The sequence below is a fragment of the Pseudopodoces humilis genome, chromosome 10 (genome assembly GCF_049639895.1).
Source record: "Pseudopodoces humilis isolate 2021_Gansu_Grassland_sample_001 chromosome 10, ASM4963989v1, whole genome shotgun sequence".
Taxonomy (NCBI): Eukaryota; Metazoa; Chordata; class Aves; order Passeriformes; family Paridae; genus Pseudopodoces; species Pseudopodoces humilis.
In genome coordinates this window covers 6,403,987-6,424,284 of record NC_142209.1, presented here as the reverse complement: position 1 = coordinate 6,424,284, position 20,298 = coordinate 6,403,987, and the positions used below count along the sequence as shown (strand labels likewise).

Sequence of the window (20,298 nt, the reverse complement as noted above, 5' to 3'; positions counted from 1 at the left end):
TAATATAATATGTATATTTTTTTGTCCTTTTTAAAATAGGGGGAAGAGGAATAAAATCAATTATTGATTTTCACAAAGAGTTTGCTCTTTGTTCCCCTCAAAATGCCCTTTCACAGTTGCTGCCAAGCAGAGGACCAAGGAGAAGAGGTGTTGGCACAGGCAAAGCAAAACAGGTGAAATTGGAAAAAGGTCCCAGCTGGTAGAACTGTGAGTGACATGGGTATGGCCTTAGGCCTGAAAAATCAAAATGGTGCTTATTGTTTGGGTTAAAATCTGTGCATTTACCCAGGTGTTGTTGTGGGGTTCAGAACGGCAAGAAGGGGCTCTGAGGCTGAAATTATTTCTTGTGATAAAATCAAGCAGCGTGGTCACTACAGTAAATGTCCTTGCTTTGAGTCCTCTGTTTAGTTTAGAGATTAGTCTTGGTTTTACTCTTCTTGCACATAGGCTTAGCTGAAAATCCTTTGCAAATCATGGTATTTACTAATTTTCAGTGTATACAGGAGCCAAAAGAGAAGCAAACACCTTAGAATTGATGAGGAAAATTGTAAGAAAAGAGGCTCCAATGTTGCTATTATTCTCATTTTGTTACTCTATTTTGTGGGGTTTGTGTTTGTTGAAGAGAAATGGAATAAAATCCTGCCATGAAATAATGGCCTTCTGGTACAGTGCTTAAAAAGTGATGACTTTGTGGGAAATATGGTACTCTGAGGAGTCCATCTGGGCTGATGGTGAAAGGAGTTGGAATGGTGAGGGAATAAAGGGAATTTGTGACTAAGGTAAGGAAAACTCAGCTTGAGGGAAGCCCCTCACAGAATGATGTGTGTGTACTCATAGCTTTGGCCAGTGTCATGTACTCCCTGGAGTAATTTTGTGATAGAGCCATGTAGTGTGATATAGTATGGCAAAGTAATTAGGAAAAAACAAATTAGTAAAAATATCTCCCAGATCTGTATGAGCATATGCCAAGCATTGCATGGAGATAATATTTTGAAGGTGTATGTGTGTCTATAAATATAAATATATATATTCAGAAAAAAGCTTCAACAATGTCATGAAAGTGGTTATTTCTGTTATCTATGTCTTTTTGTTATTTTGTCTTGTGGATGGTTGGGCAGTGAGGTAACTGCCACCAGAAAGGGAGGGAAGGGGAAATACATCATCCTGATTTAAAGGGTGATGCAGCATTGGCTTACATTTTTGGAATGCTGTTTAAATGTTCCCAAGAAGTGTTTTTGTGTGACCTCCCATGACACATAACATGATGCTGACATCTGGGTTGGAGAAAGCTGCTCAAGACATGCCTGGTGTCTGTGTCCCCACGAGTGGCTCAACTTGTGGCTCAGGGAATTGAAAAAAAAAACCACAAAACTTGAAAACCACTGACCTTCGCCAAATTTATTTACCACAGATCATAGTTTAGTTTCATGTGACCTCCCAGAAATTGGACTGGGTTCATTTGGTTATTAAATCTCAAGTCCTTCTGGTACTATGAAAGGTTATAAATTCTTGTCAGATCTTATTCTAGTTGAATCTGACCATGAAAATTGTTTCTAGACAGAGTGTTGCTACTTCTAACCCCATTACCAAGAAAGGCTAGATTTCAGCAGCCTTTGAGATAAGCTTATCTGACACAGTATTAATCAAACCCTTGGCTTGTTTCAGCCTGATTAACCACAAGGACTGGCCTCCATGTAATTCATGATTATTAGGATTTTTTAACCTGACAGAAGTGCAAAGGCAACTTGTGAAATCTTCCTTCTTCCATAAATAAGGATTGGGCAGTGGGAACAGTGGAAGGCAAAGCCAGCTGCAGGAACGAGTCACTGTGTTTGACCCAAGTGCCACTCTGTGTTTGTGCAGGATCTGTGCTCTGCTGTTTGTTCTTCATTTTTAGTAATCCAGCAGCATTCAGAATTAACTTAAACCAGAGCTGCCAGTACTGACATCTAGCTTTCAGGGCTTATGTAGAGCATCTGTAATTTCAGACATTTACCTCAATCAGAGTTGTGTTTTTCTTGGACTTGGGGTGAAGTCAGTCCAGGAGCTGAACACTGGATTTCTTTTGTTAACTCATTCTTCTGCTACCTTGTTGGGCTATGAGAATAAGTATGGGTGGATGGATGGACAGTAGTAAAGCTCAGTTTGCATTAAGACACACAGTATATATAGCTTTACTGGTTTCTAGTTTGTCATTTAAAAGCATGTCCCCAGTTGTGGGTTACATCTTGGCTTGTGAAGCGCTGTGTGGGTATGATCAGCTGATCATTTCAGATTGTTTTCTGACAGGTTTGTTCATGGCCTGGTGGAGGAAATAAGAAAAAGTGATTTGTTCCTGTTCTGTTTCACTGCTTTACTTGTTCAAAGTGCTGGGTGTACTGACATTCAGCACACACAGTGCCTATTTCTTTTAGGTTTTATTTTGTCCAGGATTTGTTTTAATACAGCAAATCATGAACTTCTTTGACATTCATGTCCCCTGGGGTTTAAATGATGTAAGAAGATACATCAGCCCCTAGACCTCCAAAGAGATTCATATCACTGATTGTGGTATATTTGGAAAACCCTTTCCAAAAGGTGCTGAGTGCAGGCAATTGTGCTGTGAAGGGGAAGGATTCTAAACATTTTTCTACTCTTGGAAGGGTCATCTTACTGCCAAACACCAATATTGAAGTGAAATAGCTTTTATGGCAAGCCCTTCCCTCTTTCCATTCTTAACTTCCAAATGGCTGAAGTTCTGGGAGTGTGAGCAATCACCCTCTTGTATGCCAGCCAAGTTATTTTTTTTCTACCTTTTTTCCCCTAGTTTTCCTGACCTGCACCTGGACTGGCCACATGGCAACATGTTGTTGAAAACAGGGAGATATGACAGGATGAGCTAGATAGCTGAACTGGGAGCTGGTGGCTAGACCAGCAGGAATTCATTCCTGGGAGAATTTGCTGAAGAGTGCCCTTGTTTGAAAAAGCTGTATGTCAGTTATTTCAATAAAAACAGTTAAACCCCCACTATGAAGTCGGGTATTCGAGGCCATTCTGTGAGCCTGATGACCTGGAGTTAGATACAAGTGTCCAACATGGGTGACATAATTAAGAAGGTCAAAGGCAGGGGAAAAGCAAGGAAAAAAAAAATTTGGGCTGATTACTGATTTCCAGGGGGCAACAGGTAGATGTGTCTTCTTTCTCCATGTAGTGACATTTGTTTTTAGCCTTAAAAGGTGTCATAACTCATGCTAGAGTTTTGTGGTCATGTGGAGGGCAGTTCTGTGGAGCAGGAGGTGCAACATGAAGCATTAGCAAAGTTTATTCTGGAGCAGGATCTAAACTCTCAGCAAAGGAGGGAACAGACCCTTGCCTTGTTAATGTGACTGAAATCCTTCCACCTCCATCACAGTTGTCTTTTCCTGTTTAATTTTGGTTCATGGAATCCCAGAATATCCCAAGTTGGAAGGGTCCCGTGGGGATCAATCAGTGAGTCCAACTCCTGGCTCAGCACAGGTGCAGGAGGTTGCATGCAGGCTCTTCCTGGAGCTGATCAGACTCCTCATTCTCCTAGGATAAACATCCCAGCTGCTGAGATTCAGATCCCATTTATATGGGCTGGAGCTGTGCCACTGCAAGACCATCCAAGTGGGAGCATTGGCTGTGCTCCATATAAACAGCTCTGACTAAGCCAGCCACACTTAATTTGGAAAAGAATTAGGGGAACTCGTTTTTCAATTGCCCTGGAGTATTTTATCTCCAGTTTCCCCATGGTATCATTTCATGGGAAGAGTTTCTGTTACTCAGGACTATTTCCATCACATTTATTTTCAAAGAGCATATTTTTATTTTCTATAAACCAAAAGAGTTTAAAGATCCATTGAGGAACAGTAGATTAAGGGTCTGTTTGCTTCACTTCCCACCTTCAGGTAGCACTGCAATTCAGTTCAGCTGAACCCTGCAAGGCCAGGTCCTCATGTGGTGCTACTCACAATTTCTTTAAATAAACTTTTCCTCTAAATTTAAGAGGGTGGAGTATTTTTAACGCAAAGCTCCTTTTCACCAAGTAGTGTGAAGATTGGAAGAAACAGTTAGAAACATTTGCCTCTTGATTCATGTTTTGGTTTGTCATAAATACAGTCTGCACATAAAAATTACATCATCAATGTCCTATTTCTGATGTATATGTTGTGAATTGCAGAGTTTCTTTCCCTTCAGTCATCGTGCTTTAAGCTGATCTAAGTAGTACTGACAGTGAAGAATGACACTTCTGAGACCATTTACCTTTAATTGAAAGACTTTGCCAAAATTGCAGGTATTTCCTGTGATTGTTGACAGCTTTACCTAATACCAGAATTTTAGTCTTTGTCCCACTTCCTCCACAAACTTTTTCTGCAGGATGCAGGCAGTAGTAAAGTGAGGTGCAGTGTCCCAGAGCCCTCTCTCACAGATTAAGAGCATGATGCGAGCTGGAAAAGAAAAAGCCACAGTGCAAAATAGGGGCAAACCCTGAGCAGGAAACTCCGCTGGGGCTGGGGCCAACAACATCCTACTGCTGGTTGGGACCAGGAGGAAAAAAATGCTACAAAGAAGGTTTTGGGAAACTTTTTTGGGAAAGGCTAAAAACAAATGTCTCTGCCCAAAGCAGGCTAGTTTTTGTAGGGCTGAGATATTCTGCTTTAGCAGCACCATATTCTGCTATTATACCCAAGCACATCCTATAATCAGTATTAAAAATCCATCCTAAAACTGAAGATTTGGAGTCCAGATTGTCACCTGGACAATCAGGTCCTGTGGGTGCTGTCCCACAAGTAACTCTGTAAGTCTTCCATAAGTGGTGAATTGACTGCTTCTGACATCCCTCCAGTTGAGTGGGATGGCTGTGCCAGCACTGAGCCATCTCCTCCGTGTGCCTGGAGAGGGCTGTAGGGCATCAGGTCTGTCTCCCAGTGCTGGTGTGGGATTGGAATGGGGCAGCAGTGGGGCAAAAGGGGCTTCCAGTTCAGTGGAAGGCAGCGATCACATTGGTGCTTACGAAGAAGGCTCCAGCTCACCACTCTGAGTTGCTTCATGGGAGTGGCTGGAATGAAAGGTGGTGTTAGGATTGGAAGTGTTGGCATTGCCCCTGAACTTGAGGGATGCATCTTATTCTCCATCACACTGGAAATTCACCTGCAGAAGCAGAGGAACTGGCATGTAGGTTTGTCTTCTCATGCACATATGTGTTAAAAAATTGGGGAATAATTCATAGAATCCCACAGTGGTTTGGGTTGGGAGGGTTCTTCAAACTATCCAGTCCTATGCCCTGCCATGGGCAGTGACACCTTCCAGTAAACCAGACTGCTCCTCACACCTGGCCTTGAACACTTCCATGAATTCCATTTCAGGAATGCTGTGTGACAGTCCTGTGTAGGAGTCCATATAAAGGCATTAAGAAGCCTTAGTTCAGGAATTACCATTTTTTTCTCATACAGAAAGTACAATGTTCTCCCCCAAGCAGAACAAAATGAAATTTTGAAAGCATCGAAGTTGCTTGAGATGTGAAATTTCTCTGTTGTATGCTCAGAAAAAGCCCATTGGCATGGAGCTCTCTAATAGTAAGAAGAAAAGGATGCCTCCAGTATCCAGGATGTTTGGAATGCTCTCTAGATCATAGGCCAGGTTCTGGTTTTTGCATTGCTACAGACTCTTTGAGTCACATATATGCACATGCTGTTAGCTTCACTTCCCTGTCTGCAAAGCACCATTATTTCTTTGGTAGGGTTAATGAGTTGTTTGCAAATTGTTTTAAGATTCTCAGAAGTGAGACCTCAGTGTGTTTATTGGTGTTGCTGCTACCTATAAGATCTTGATCACAGCGAGACAATACCAGGTTAATGTTTATTGCAGCCTGACTGAGGATATGTTTACATTAAACCAAAGATGAGACTGTAGTGCCCAAGCCTAGAAAAATCTTTTGTAGAGCTTTGAGTCAGCTTTGGAATCTCAGTAAGTGACAAAATTGGCTCCTATGGCTGAACATCAGCCAGTGTCACTGCTTATCTTTGAAAACTCTTTCACCCCTTGACCACACTTGGCTCTGCGGCAGTGTGTCCCAGGGAGAGGCAAAGATCATCTTTCCTTAGAGAAATGTAATTGGGAAATTCTTTGTTTGCTCTCAGAAGAAAAAGCAAAGTCCCAAAACCAGTGTTTTCCTGGACAAATTCCTTCTGAATGTATCTCCAAGGGTTTCCTGATCTTTGCAGCAAGTGGCCCTTGGTACACTCAGGGTATGTACTCATGGAATCATGGAATGATTTGGGTTAGATGGACCTCAAAGCCCAGTTCCACACCCTGCCCTGGACAGGGACACCTTCCCAACTATCCCAGGTTGCTCCAAGCCTCATCCAGCCTGGCCTTGGACACTTCCAGGGATCCAGGGGTAGCCACAGCTTCTCTGGGCAACCTGGGCCAGGGCCTCCCCACCCTCACAGGGAACAATTCCTTCCCAATATCCAATCTGAAACTACTCTCTGTCAGTGGGAAGCCATTCCCCCTCGTCCTGACACTCCATCTCTTGTCCAGAGTTTCTCTAAATCTTTCTTGTGGGCTCCCTACAGGTACTGGGAGGTCAGTATTAGCTGACTCTGGAACTGCCTCTTCTCCAAAGAGAAGAATTCTGGTCACTGGTGAGAAGTGCCCTGGTTCTGTGTTGCAGGTTGTGAAGCCATGTACATTAAATACATTTAAATCTGTTTCACCTCAGGGAAAACAGAGGCCACCATCAAGAACTTCAGCCCCCACTACCGCCGCCAGTATGCCGTGGCTTTCTGCAGGCATGTGCAGGAGGAGCTGGAGCAGGACCGCCACTCCCAGTCCCACTTCCTGAAAACCAGGGTAGGAGGACACTGATTTTCCTCTCTGTGAACCAAGTGCACACAGCAGTTTGCATGTGCAGGTGTTTGATTTGGGTAATTTTGGTTTGGGATGGAAAAGTTGCATCTGTGTACAGGTTTGAAGTTTTATTTTTGAAAATTCATCTTTATTTTGGTCTTGTTTAGTTGTTCATTGTGGCACAAGGAGAACCATGACAAGACTTTCCGGTACAAAGAATTTGACATTTGGACAAAACTGGTTCCTTCTTGCTGGTTGCAAGGTTCTGCAAAATATAGGGACAGAGATCATACTTTCAGGGAAGAGATTATGTAGGAAACAGAATTAATCCTGTCATCCATGGCTCAGGGTTCCTTAAAGAAGATGGCAGTAATTCCCTCTGTGTACTATGGAAAGCTGGTTTTTATTAGAGGGGAGACAAAAAGAGAGACAAAAGTCTTTTTATTAGAGGAAAGTGCAGAGAACCAGCCCTCAAGATTAAGAAGATTAAAAATTAAAATGTTCTGAAGATGCTGGAAATCATGGATTTCCAATGCTCTTGAAGTGAGTAGGTAAAACAGTGAGGTGGGATAACAGAAGATCTATGTCTTTCAGAAAGGTCCATATCAGTTACAGCACAGATGCAAAAGCATTACAAAGAAATGGGAAACAATTTACTATATTATAATAAAACCCTGTTTTTCATATCAATTAAATATTTATATTATGTAATGGAAAATGGGAGGTGGTGAACTTTCAAGTTATCCTGCAGGGTTGGAACTAGATGATCTTTAAGATCCCTTCCAACCCAAACCACTGTAGGATTCTCTGATCTTGCATTCAGCATGTCAGCTGAAAGGTAAATAAATCTCTGTCTCAGAAATCTAGCAGTGTTTTGGAAGGCAAAGCTCTTCTGCTTCCCCCTCACCTCAGCTACAAGAATTTGCTTGTGTCTGTTGAACCTTCTGAAATCAGAGATGCTTATGACTCCAAATTGCATTTGAAGGCTCAAAATCCCTCAAAGCAGCATTGTGGAAATGTAGAAATAAAAGCTTCAAGATGGTCAGTGGTGCAGAGGAGTCTCAAATGTCTCCAATTGCGCCTGTAGCCCACAGGGGAAACCAGGACAGTTCTGTACGAAGCAGAGCTGCTGCACTTCGCTGAGGACCTGAAGAAGTGGAAGGACAGATACATTGTGATCCAAAATGACTACACTGTGAATTGCTTTGAGACCAAAGAGGTAAGTGCTGCTTCTGTGGATCTGCTTGTACACTCCTAGATAAACCAGTATCAAGTGGATTTGCTGCTGCTGCTTTGCCTTCAGCAGTAGGAGATGTCACCCTTGTCAGGGTGGCTCCAGAGGAAGCTCCACAGGGATGGCTGAAGGTACAGCCAAGTGCCCTGCCTTGGCCAGATATGTTGGCAAGAAGAAATCTTTTTAACAGCCCTTGAATTTTCCTGTGCCTGTCACAAAACACTTCTCATCTGTTCAACCCTGTAATACATCCTTGTGCTCTTGCAGTTTGATCTGAAGTAGCAGTGGGTGGCTCCAGGCTGACTACAGTGGAGGTTTTTGCCTAGAAGCTGCCGTAGTCAAACTAGTCCTGACAAATCCAACAAATTTGGCTCAGGGAGAAAATCCCATCTTTTTTCCCTCCCTTCCATTCCTGACTCCTCACCACAGCAGATAAGCACTGAGAGGATATTTTCAAACAAGTTTTTTATGTTTAACCACGTTTTAGATTTTACATGCCTAGGGAACATTTCCAAAATTCACTCTGACGAAAAGATTCTCCCTTTGGCAATATCCCCATGCATTAGAATCATAGAATATCCTGAGTTGGAAGGGACCCAGAAGGATCATGGAGTCAGCTCCTGGCTTTGTCAATGAATTGTGTATCTTACGTTTTCTCTCTCCTTAAATCTCTATTTGACAATACTTCCTCTCTGTTGATTTTCCAGGCCTACCAGAAGGGAGCCAGCCCTAAATATCAAATTCTTCCTGCAGGAGGCAAAGTCCTGACTTCAGAAGAAGATTACAATTTGCTGTCTGATAAACATTTTCCAGACCCTGTTGGTAAGTCTTGCTCAAAGCCGAACTGCTCCCAGGCTCTGGGCTTAATTCCCTTAATCTGTTATGGGAAGGCTTTCAGGCTCCAATTTAAAATGGGGTAGCAGAAGATGCCCACAGCCCTTCTCCCAAGTTCAAGCACAGCTCGAGTGGATGAAAAAAGCAGATGCCATAAGCCAACATTCAGAGAAATGCTGGCTCCCTTTCTTCCCAGCATACCATCACAAAGCTGCTGGAAGCTGTGCAGAAGCAGGGCAGGAACCACAGCACCATTGTCCCTGGGCTTTGTTAATATTCCTGGTTTATTTGTTTCCATTTTTAGATGCCAGCTATCTGTGTTGACTCACAGCTGATAATAAGTCCCACAGAGAGGGCAGGAAGGTGGCTGCTTCTGAGTTTGTTGTTTCTGGGCTGGGAACTGCTGTGTTCCTGCCTGCTCCCACTCCACCAAGATGGAGAAAATTCAGTGCTTTACAGAAGTGGGTCTGACATTGCAGAGTGAGATTTGGAGAATGAGATGCCACATAATGAAAGGAATAAGGGAAACTTGAAGACAATGATTTTTATTCTTTTTTGAGTCCTTTAAATCCTTAGGGTTTAAAAGTTAGGTGTCCTCTCACACCCTTTCCTAAGGCACAGGGTGGTCAGAGGGGCTTGGAGGTGTCCTATGTCTGTCACCACAGCTCTGCAGCAGTTGGGATTGAGTGATGTGGAGTACCCCAAGGGTGCTTGTGGGCTTCCCATGGCTCTCCCTTCAAAAGAGCATCACTTCATTTTTATGGCCCTCCTCCCTGTCTGTGTGGTGCTGAACACCCTCTGAAGTGTTCCTCTTGTGTCTGGGCTCTCAATGCATGTCAGTGACTCCAGACTGGGTTTGGTCATCCCTAAATGTGCTGTCCAGCAGGTGGAAGATGGAGGTACTTGGTGCTTTCTTTACATCACCTGCAAGGGCTTCAAATGACAGTTTTTAGGGGCAGTTCTGTGTGGAAGTCCTGGAACCAGGGGAAGCACTGCTGTTCCAACACAGTTTCTTTAATGTGGTTTATTTCTATAAGAAAGTCCATATGCTCCTAAATGGTCTTTATGTGGAACAGACCTCCCTACTAATTTACTTATCTGCAATGAAAACCATTTCCCTAGCAGTTGCAATCCAGTGAAATAGTTTCTTTGAAATTTTGCTGAAACTAGATTTTTGCCACCTTGAGTACAAAGTAAGAAGCCATCAAGTTGCTGTGGTGTAACACAGAGAGGTGGTTGATGCCAGTGGAGTGTGCCCATCCCAGCTGTGTCCCCCTGCCCTCTATGCCCAATCACCTGGACTGGGAAGGAGATTAATCTGCTGGCAAAGGTCCAGCACAGAGCCAACTCTGAGGAAATCTGCAGCTCTCAAACAGATGTTTTTGTGCAGGCTCAAGTGAGGAGGTGGCTGCAGCCTTTGTTCCGCTCCCGAAGGAGTTCCCAGTATACCTGTGGCAGCCCTTCTCCCGGCACAGCTACTACTGCTTCCCAGAGCCTGGCGCACAGAGACACTTCAGCGCCGTGCTGGGGGACTGCGTGAGGCATTCCAACCACGGTGAGTGTGGGATGGGACTGTGTGGGACATTCCAGCCGTGGTGAATGCAGGAAGGGCTCAGCATGGGACAGCATCACCCACCTAGGAATGCTGCTGTAACAGCTGCGGGAAAATGCAAGTCACTCATGGAAGGTGCTTGGCTTCAGCATCCCAAGGAATGAATCGACACCGCCCTGCCTCTTGTTGTGCTGGGAACACACAGTTAGGTGGGGTTTGGGGTGCAGTGGGTGTGAGCTTGAGGACAAAACATGGGAATTGCTTTGGAAGTTGTGTAATGATCCAGAATCCCTAAGAGGTGCTTATTGCTAAGGCACAGCAAACCTCACCTCCATTTGCAAGCTGGCTAATGCATCACAGCTGTAGAGTCTGGAATAATGGAATATCCTGAGTTAGAAGGGACCCACAAGGATCATGGAGTCCAACTCGTGGCCCTGCACAGACAATCCCAAGAATTCCACCCTGTGCAATACAGAAGACCAGGTGTGTTAAATACAGAGGGACTCTAGTCCCCCAGTACATTCCTGTGTTGTTACATGCACATCACTCCTGATCAAACATTTGGCCTTTCTGCAGAAGTTTCAATGGCAGCTCAAGCCCCAGCCATGGTTAATCCTTGTAATCCTTGTAATCCATGTTAATCCTTGGTCCAAGAATGGTGTGTAGGACACAGTATTAATTGTCTGCACAAAGATAAATTATTCATGTCACTTTCTGAGTAGGTTAGGCTAGAACACTAAAAAAAATCCCTTATTTGTGGCTTGCTAGGGTTATAAAAACAACTTTGCTCTCATGAAATTGGAAGATCATTTATGAGTTGGATCCTTCAGAAAAAGAAATGCTTTCCTGATTTGCAGATGATACTTTTTCCACCAAGATGTCCTCAGTTTCCCACTGGTCTCCAGGGTCCTCCATGCCTGCAGTGTCACTTTGGAGTTCCATCTGCTCCTGCTGCCCTTGGTGGGAGATGGGAACACTGGAACACTCAGCAACTTCTCCACTAAACTCAGCTGCTTGGGTCTGAAGCCCAGGCTTGGGGGTAAATTAATTGTGTGTGCACGGTGTGAACAGTCCCTTGAGAAGTGGCTCCTGGTGAATGTTTTTTTAGCTGTCACTTCAGCTTCATCCCATTGCCTTCAGACAGCTTTCTCCTGCTGTCCTCCCTGGATCATTCTCAAATGCTATCTCTTTTCCCTTGTCTCCACTGCCAAAGGCATTCCTGGTTTCCTTTAGGACTCCATTCCCCTGAGGAAAACACACATGACTGCATTTCTAGACATTTTCCTAAGATGTGCAGTTACTTATGTGGTGCTCAGGACTGGTTGGTTTCTTAGGGGCTTTCTTCACAGGAAACATGGGATTCCCAATCCCAATGCTATTCAGGTGGTGTACACACCCCATTCCCGGTCTGAATGCTGTCCAGGTGCTGTGCAATTCCTAATAGCATTCTCAATACTATCCAGGTGGTGTACAGTCCCCATTCCCAATGCTATTCAGGTGTTGTACAGTGCCCTGACACTCTGGACGTGGTTCCTCACCAAGGTTTGGTAGAGAGATGGGGACACAATCAAGTTTTCCTGCCACTTGAAGCCTGTTCATGATGTTTGGGGATTTTAATTTCTCTCCTGGAACAAGTCTAATGGGTTTGACAAAGCTTTTGGCAGCGTGGTTTTTCCTTAAAGTTCAGCACATCACTCTAGGGGCCAATCCTGAACTGGCAGAAGCTGGGTTTAGATGACCTAAGAGGTCTTTTCCATCTCCAAAGCCTGCGAGTCTGCACTTCATTAAATTTCATATGGCTTAGCTGTTGCTCATTTATGCATCTGTTCCAGGATTTATCCCTCTCAGCTTTTCCTGTGGTCCAGTTTTTATCTGACAGACAATGCCTTAAGGCTTATCCTTACTTCTGCCCAACAGGGTCAGAAGCAGGTGAAGACAGTCTGGATTAGGATCTACTGTTGTACCAGGAAAAGAGTTTTAACAGCTATCAGGGAAGTAGGAGCGCCTTTTATGTAGATTCCTTGGAGTTATGTTATCCCCTGGAGATCTAGGTGCTGCAACTGGAAAAATGATCACTGAAAAGCACTTGAACTCTGCCCTTGGAGAGAATTTTTTTCCCAAGGGCTTCATATTGATTCCTATTGATTCACACATCACTGAAAAATATTAGTTTATTAATACTTTTTAAAGTCTTTTTTGCAAATGCTTCTGCTGACAAAAGCAGGTGTCTGAGCAATCTTGCAAAGTTACAGCTTTGTGCAGCAAAACAATGCATAGTAAGGATTGCAGTAGAAAATTTGACTATGCTCTTCTATTAAAAAAAAGTTGAAAAGAGAAAAGAACTGTGAAAAATACTTCATGTTTGATTGTGAAATATAATTTGTGGGATAAGGAGAATGGACTAAGGCAATATCCATCTACTTCATCCCAAAATGCTGAGTTCCCATTTACTAGGGCAGATTTGGCAAGGGCAGGACAAAATAAAATGTCATGTCTGATCAGAAGTAGCCTTTCTGTCCCTGCTGTGATCTGCCACTCCTGGAAAGGAATGCTTTAGCCAAGCACTTGGAGGAGTTTGTGGCTACAGTGTTTTCTTTCTCCCAAGAAGCACAGTTAAACATGGAAAGCTGGACTGAATCGGCACTGGGAGCTGCCATGGCATTCAGCTGCTTCCTGTCCCCAGAGTCTCTCTGGTATAAATACCCAGCTTAACCTGTGTTTCTGGGATTTCTGGGCAGAACCAAGGTGTTGGGATTTAGTGAGCACCACTGGGAAATAGCATTCAGATGTTTTGAGTGTGGGTTGTTGCGTTTCCCTCTCGACTTTTCCTTTTGTCTTCACCCTTTATACTCTTTGATGAGGGCTTGGTGGTTTGAGGAGACAATGATCTCCTTCACCAGCAATGGAACATGAAGATCAAATGCTTTTTGGGTTGTAATTTGTGAGGCGGTGTGATTAGGGCTAATTAGTGAGAAGACAAGTACCCAGAGAGCAGCAGAGGAACCCCAACAGCCTGGTGGGTGCAGAGGGTCCCTGGAGGGGATTGCTGACTGTTCTCTGCTGCTTCTTGGGAGCCTGTTCTTCCCAAGTGTCTCTGCAGGTCAGACCTCCAGCAGTGTAGGATTTTTTAAACTCCTCAGCTTTTTAAAGAAGCTGTGCTTGAGTTTAGGTGTGTGGAGGAAGCGATTTAGCATTTTCCTCCAATTTCCTAAGCTGCTCCTGACAGGTTATATGGGGGTGGCAACATGGGAATCTTTGGTTTGCCTTATCTCCACGATCCACTTTGATCCACAGCCTGGACTTACTTGATTCCATCTTGCTACCTGCTTCCTTAGTGAAATGCTGAGAAGGGCACACCTCAAATTTGGGGGAAATCTGTTGCTGAAATGGCTACCTAGCCCCCAGTGGGAATGTTCTATCAGTCCCACAATGGCAACAGTGAGGGAGAGGCTCAAAATATTCACAGGGCTCTAATATTAGCTATTCCCCAGGCTTTAATCCTTTATGTTTCCATGCTTTGAAAATCAGACTGAAGTTTCTTCTGAGTACTTCTTGAATGACTTGATTTTTTTAGGAGGTCTTCTTGCTTCCTATATGAGTTTCACTCAGTATTTTCTGTTGGAGGTGGAGAACCCTGGCCACTTGGTGCTGGGATAAAGAGAAGTCTGCATGATGGGAAGGAAATGACAACTAGCTCATTCTGGGAGACACAGAGTTTCACTTCGTGGTTTTATTTCTTTTTGTCTAGTTTGATTTCATGTTCACATCTAGACAATCACCCTCCTGCCACAGGAAGCTGAGGGACTTTCTAAACCATGTCCTGTCATCTCCAATTTCAATAGAAACAACAACAAAAATTATTTTAAGCAATAAATATATTAAAGAAGTATAATAAAGAAGTATGTTAGGCAAGAGAGAAAGACAAAAGCTCATGCAGGGCAGATTTTTTTTCCTCCATCTCTGACTTTGAGTTGCCATTATCAGTGTCTGCATTTCTTTTCTCAGCTCTGAACTTATCTGACAGTTGTTTTTCTCATAATTATTTCTAAATTTCCTATGTTACATGTCTATAGTACCTATATAGGACTTACCAACTCTTGGATGAGAATTCAGAATAATTCTGGGAGCACTGATAAAGTTTGAAAAGCTGACATTAAATCCTTGAGCTGAGGGATGAATGTGTCTGTATATCTCTATATACAGAGCAGAGCAGCTGCCAGGAGTCCAGATACCACTTTGGAAGGGTTTCTGACTTTCCATGCCACAAATAGGGTGGCCTTTTTTCCCTGGAGAGGGAGATAATGGGAAGGATTTTCTTGTTTCCTGTTTCCAGTGGATGTGGAGGGAGCAATTAAAGGAGAACTAAGGAGGAAATTGCTCTTTATGACAGTAAAGAAAAATGTCCTTGTGCACTGGGATGAAAGTGAGGCCTTTTGGAAAGTTTGAGTGGTAACTTGGGGTGGGAAAAATCACAAATGGAGATAATATTTACCCCTTCATCTTCCAAGACTTGTTTCTTGGCTCCTCTCAAGCAGCTACTGTACTTGGGTTAATTAAATACCTTTTTGGTTAATAAGATAATAAGATAAGACCACCTGTGATCCACATGAGTGGAACCATGGCTGTTCTTTCACCAGTCACATAAGTTCCAAATAGACTTTTGAAACTGATGTGTAAACATCCATAGGAATATTAATGTTGTCATAACAGACAAAGCCATTTCACTAGAAATACTTGTGATGAGGCTTGTAGGGTATTAAAAAAACTGATTAAAACTTTTAGGACATGTTATAGAAAATTTTTTTGTATAATTTAGAATATTTTGCTTGAAATAAGACTATTTCTCCTCTTTCTAGGATGGTTTTGCTCTACAGCATGAATTCATTCAGTGAGTGTGGCTTTTGCCTTTGCTGGCAGCCCGGTTTCCTACACTGTGGTGAGGATTTTCAGTCTGTAGGAGTGACATTCATTCTGAAACATCAAGATGATGAATGTGCTAAAATCATAACTGCCATTACATTCTTCCTATCCCTCTCACCTTGGGCAGATTATCATCTTCTTACATACTGCCAAGTGTGGGGTGGTACAGGGCGAACCACTGCCCTGAGCCCACCACCCCAGCCTGTTCTAGGAGCTGTGAAGAATCATTTGTGCAGACTAAGGTGGTGTTCAGGCTCCAGCTTTGAATTTCTGCAGCAGAGAAATCACAGAATCACAAAATCATGGAATGGTTTGGGTGGGAAGGAACCTCCTGTCATGGGCAGAGACACCGTCCACTATCCCAGGATGCTCCAAGCCCCATCCAGCCTGGCCTTGGACACTTGTAGGGGTTGGGCAGCCACAGCTTCCCTGGGTACCCTGTGTGAAGGCCTCCCCACCCTCACAGAGAATTCCATCCCAATGTCCCATCCAACCCTGTCCTCTGGCATTCTCCCTCATCCTGTTCCTCCATCCCTTGTCCAGAGTCCCTCTCCAGCTCTCTTGCAGCCTCTGTAAGTACTAAAAGGCCACAATAAAGTCACCCTAGAGCCTTTTCTTCTCCAAATTCCCATCTCCAGGGATTCCCACCTGCTCCAGGAATATAGTAGCTGGTTTGGAAAGCACTTGGAAAATGTCAGAAATAAGTGATACTGTGATCCTTTGTGTGTGTTTATTAAGTGTTCATTAATTTTTTAGACTATGAAACCCCCAGCTGCTGGTCCCCCTGTTGGAGGTTCATTGTGCCCTGTCTGGTTCTGCTTAGAAAATCTTTAATCTGGGTGCTGTGTGCTGATAACCAAACAGTTAACCCTGCTCAGTGTTGGTTTGGTAGCCACAGAAGGAACTTGTGCTGCAAAGCTCTATTTGCTATAAATACAGTGTATTCTTATAGGGCTGTATCATGTTTGGAAGTGACCTCATCTAGCTTCTGTTGGTGGTTAGCAGCTTCACACCACATGCTTTGTGGGTAATGTGACAGCACACTGCTTGCAGGAAATCCCCAGAGCTGGGAGGTTGATGCCTCTCGGGTCCAGAGCATAATATATATTTCACTTAGTTCTGTTTGGATGCTAACAACACAGGACAGCATTTTGTGAGGGTAAAATGTATATCCTTTTATTTAGAGTGTAATTTTCTGCTGTACTTGAGCCATGTCCCAAGCCCCAGGTAGCCTCCCTTTACCTGAGGTGCAGTTCCTGAGTTTTCCTCATCTCCCCAGGTTCAAAGCATGTTCCTTTTCTTACCTGCCGTCCAGTGGGTTGGGACCATTTCTTATTTTTTTTGAGACAGAATTTCCAGTTTAATTTTATTGGAGTTGATGGCCATAGCCTTTTGGTCATGTGAGCTCTTAGGAAGGGAAATAATTGTTTATTGTGCTTGACGCAGCGGGCTAGCTCAGACCCCAATGCAATGGGGGTGCCACGTCCTTCCCAGGAGTAGGTGCCCTTAAAAAAGCACGCTCCTAGGCACGCTGGACTGCGAGCAGCTATCAGTGACCAGCTCTTTTGTGAAGCTGCTCCAAACCCAGGGCAGGCAATGCAGGAGAGTGATTTACCAAAATATGGATATCATCTAGTATCAATATCCAACTGAGACGGACAAAGACTCCTTAACCATTTTGGGGTTACCAGACTGGTATGTTTATTAGCAGCTCTGGGCCAGTGCTCTGTCTCCCCTTAATACGCATGGCCCCAAATACAGGTGAATACAGGCTTTTTATTTACAGAGGTATTGAATACAAATACATATTCATAATCCAGTTACCACCCACTCTCTGCTTTCTATGCTAATTTAAAAAAAAGCAATTAAGCATGTGTAGTCTGTTCCTTGAAATGGGTCAGTGGTCTCAGTATGGGGAGGGGTCACAAAAGGGAGGAAGTAATATATCTCTTCTTTGTCCTAACCTTTCTGCTTTTTCAGTGCAGAGTGACAAATGGACCCTTGGCTGGGCTCTTAGTTTCATGTCTTCAATGGGTTTCTGATTTGCAACTGTCTTATGTTCTTATGTTCTTAAAGTTCCTTACCAGATTATTTTTTTCTCCTTGTAAGCCCAGCTGAACAAGCATAAAGTTGACAGACAATTGGTTATTAGCCAATGATTAACCTCTAATTATAGCAAAGCCTCTCCATCTACCTTTAATTTTAGCCAGGCTCATCTGTTTATTTTTTTAATTAGATTTAGCAAGGCTTATTTTTAATTAAGGCCTCAGCTTCTCTAAAATCTTAAATTCTTCAAAGTTTTTGTCTCAAGAGAAAGAGAGAGGCAGAGTCCTCAGTTTAGTTCCACAGCAGGCTCTTTCATGAAGGGGCCAGGGTCGAGAACTCCCTGGAATAACAAGGAACACAGTTTTATATAGGCAAAGCGAGGGGCAGGGTCAAGACTCGGGGGCCAATGAGTTAAGGTTTCCTGGGAGGAACAAATGGCTAGGGACGAATAGGATACAAGGGATATACATAATAACACAAAGGTTGTCAGGAGGTTTTTTTGACTGGAAACTTTCTCCTTATCTAGGAGAGGGCTGGCTTAGGCATTTGCCCTCCAGGGGAGAGCCGCAGGCTTTTTGAAGTTGCTGTCTGCTGCAACACATGCTCATTTATTTTTATTTGAAGGGCATCCCTTAATTGTAGTGCTGGAAGGTTGGCAGAGTGATTCCTTCCGTGCAAGAATGTCTCTTGTTCCCTGATGGTTTCCAGCTGTCTCCACATCAAATCCTTGGTGGCTGGCAAAATGGGAGCACTGTCTTTGAAGTGCCAGTACCACTATCCTGTCTCTTTAGTAGCTCTGGGGTTGTGTATTTTCTTTTTTTTAATCAGCTTTTGTTTTAAAAAACTAAATTTAAGGAAAAAAGTTAGAAATGTATTATTTTTTAAATTACAGAGTGTGTATAGTGGAAAGCAGGGGGAAAGCAAGTCTTAATATATACAAAAGAAACAGATGCCAAAATGAGAGGGGAATGACTTGGAAGGATGAGAAAATTGGGAAAATATAATTTTCATTTCTTAGCATGAAATCTATTCTTTTGAGGGCAGCAGTGTATAGTGGAAATAAGAAGGGATGGAAGCACCAGCTTTGGAGACTGCACTTCAAATTCCAAATATTTCTTTATCTGTCTCCTCCTATCTATTTGTAACATCACAAGAAGGAAGGCCCTGCACCAATACCTGTACTGAGATTTTTTGTGTCGCAGAAAAAGGCTCTATAAAGTGACCAACAAGAAGGAGTTACGAGAAATGCTTTGGTGCTGCCTTCACCAGAGCCAGCTCTCCATCAAATAGATGAGGAAGGAAGGAAATAATATTGTGAGATCACCTAAAATCAAATGCATTTTTTAGTCATTTATCATATTCCAAAAATTAATAGTAAGTGACATTCTCCTCCTTGGTGAAAGACCACCAGATTGTACTCCTTTGTCATCTTCCTCTCCTTACAGTGATTGTTCTCTTGCCTTCTCCACTCTTTCTCCGAAGCCTGTTGCTTTGAATGATTTAAGGGGATATTAGTGTGCTCTGCTATCTTGTAGGCGGGAAATAAAAAGTCATGAGTTTTTTGTATTGGTTGCAAATGTCTTGTGTTGGGAAGAGACATGCGAGAGAGCTGCAGTTCCTGAGGCTGGTGTGCTTAAGCTGGACAGGGCCTGTGGGCCCTGATGATCATCTCCTACAAAAACAGCCATTACTGGGTGCTGCAGTGCTTTAATACAAATTAGTTATCTGCAGGAGGAATTCCAGGATCATGTAAGTTATATTCCCTGCGTGCAGAATCTGCTGCAGGAAGCAGATGAAGCCAGGGTGGATTGCTCCTGAGTTTTGGTGATCAGATGAAAGGTGTTATGGTAGTCAGCATTTCTTTAATTAAAACCTGTGGTCTGTGAGCTCAGACTTCTGGATTCTGGTTTAACACTTGTTCAGCTTTGTTGGTCTTTGGGCCTCAGCCTTGTGTGAAATGTCAGACAAAAGACTGAGGTTATTCTTCATGGTGGAGCTCCCTTTGTAAAGCACTTTATCCACAGTCAATAGACCCCTTCACTGTTACTGGATTACAGCTGAGTTTAACCATTAACCCAGCCATGTTCACCACTAAACCATGTCCCCAAGTGCCATTAGTTACAGTTATTGTTCAGAGGGACAGTTTAAATGGGATGTTGAAATAATCACTTTTTAACAGCTATGCCAGTGTTACAAAGGCACCTTCCTTTGCTTGTAATTAAGAAAAATCATCATCTGAGTGATTAAACCTTCTCACCAGAAGCCCCAATGCAGCGGTGTGCAGTACAGATAAATGCATAGTTTGAACTGGAATGTTCAAATGCAGATTTCATATGATCTGGATTTGCTGGAAATCCAGTTTGAGCCAGAGGCAGCTGGAACACTCAGCCTCTCTGGTAATGAGGCCCATCTGTAGAAGGTCTTGCACAGAGCTCTCCAGTGCTCTGACTGGTGTAAGACCAGTTGATCTGTGGCTGTGGATGAGACCAATTCCATGTGGGCAGTTAATTCCTGCCAATGTTGTTGGATACACGTGAAGTGTTGGTAAGTCACAAATGGACAGCCTGTCCTGAGGGGCTTTAGCCATGTCCATCCCCAAGGGTTTGGCTGTCCTGCCATGGACAGGGCTGGGAGAGCCCACAGGACCTTGGGAATGAAGATTTGCTCATCGCTCCCCAAACATTCACCTGCCAAGGAGCAGAAGGAGCTGCTCATAGCCCTGGGCACCCGGTTAAGAGACTGCCTGTCCCAGGGCAACCCAAGCATGGGAGAGAGCTGAGACTGGGAACAGGACACTCTAAGTTCACTCTTCTGCACAAGGTGCAGGTGCTCTCAGAGGATGTCCAGTAGCCTGGTCCTC

General features: G+C 43.6%; 1 protein-coding gene across 1 annotated transcript in view; it reads left to right on the top strand.

Annotated features, from left to right (window-relative positions):
• Positions 1-20,298, top strand: part of NIBAN1 (niban apoptosis regulator 1) — a 55,987-nt gene that overhangs the window by 18,680 nt on the left and 17,009 nt on the right. Inside the window, exons 2-5 of the mRNA XM_005531321.3 lie at positions 6,725-6,855; positions 7,940-8,071; positions 8,794-8,908; positions 10,311-10,475. Coding sequence (XP_005531378.2) covers positions 6,725-6,855; positions 7,940-8,071; positions 8,794-8,908; positions 10,311-10,475 — 543 coding nt within the window. The remainder of the gene's footprint in view (positions 1-6,724; positions 6,856-7,939; positions 8,072-8,793; positions 8,909-10,310; positions 10,476-20,298) is intronic.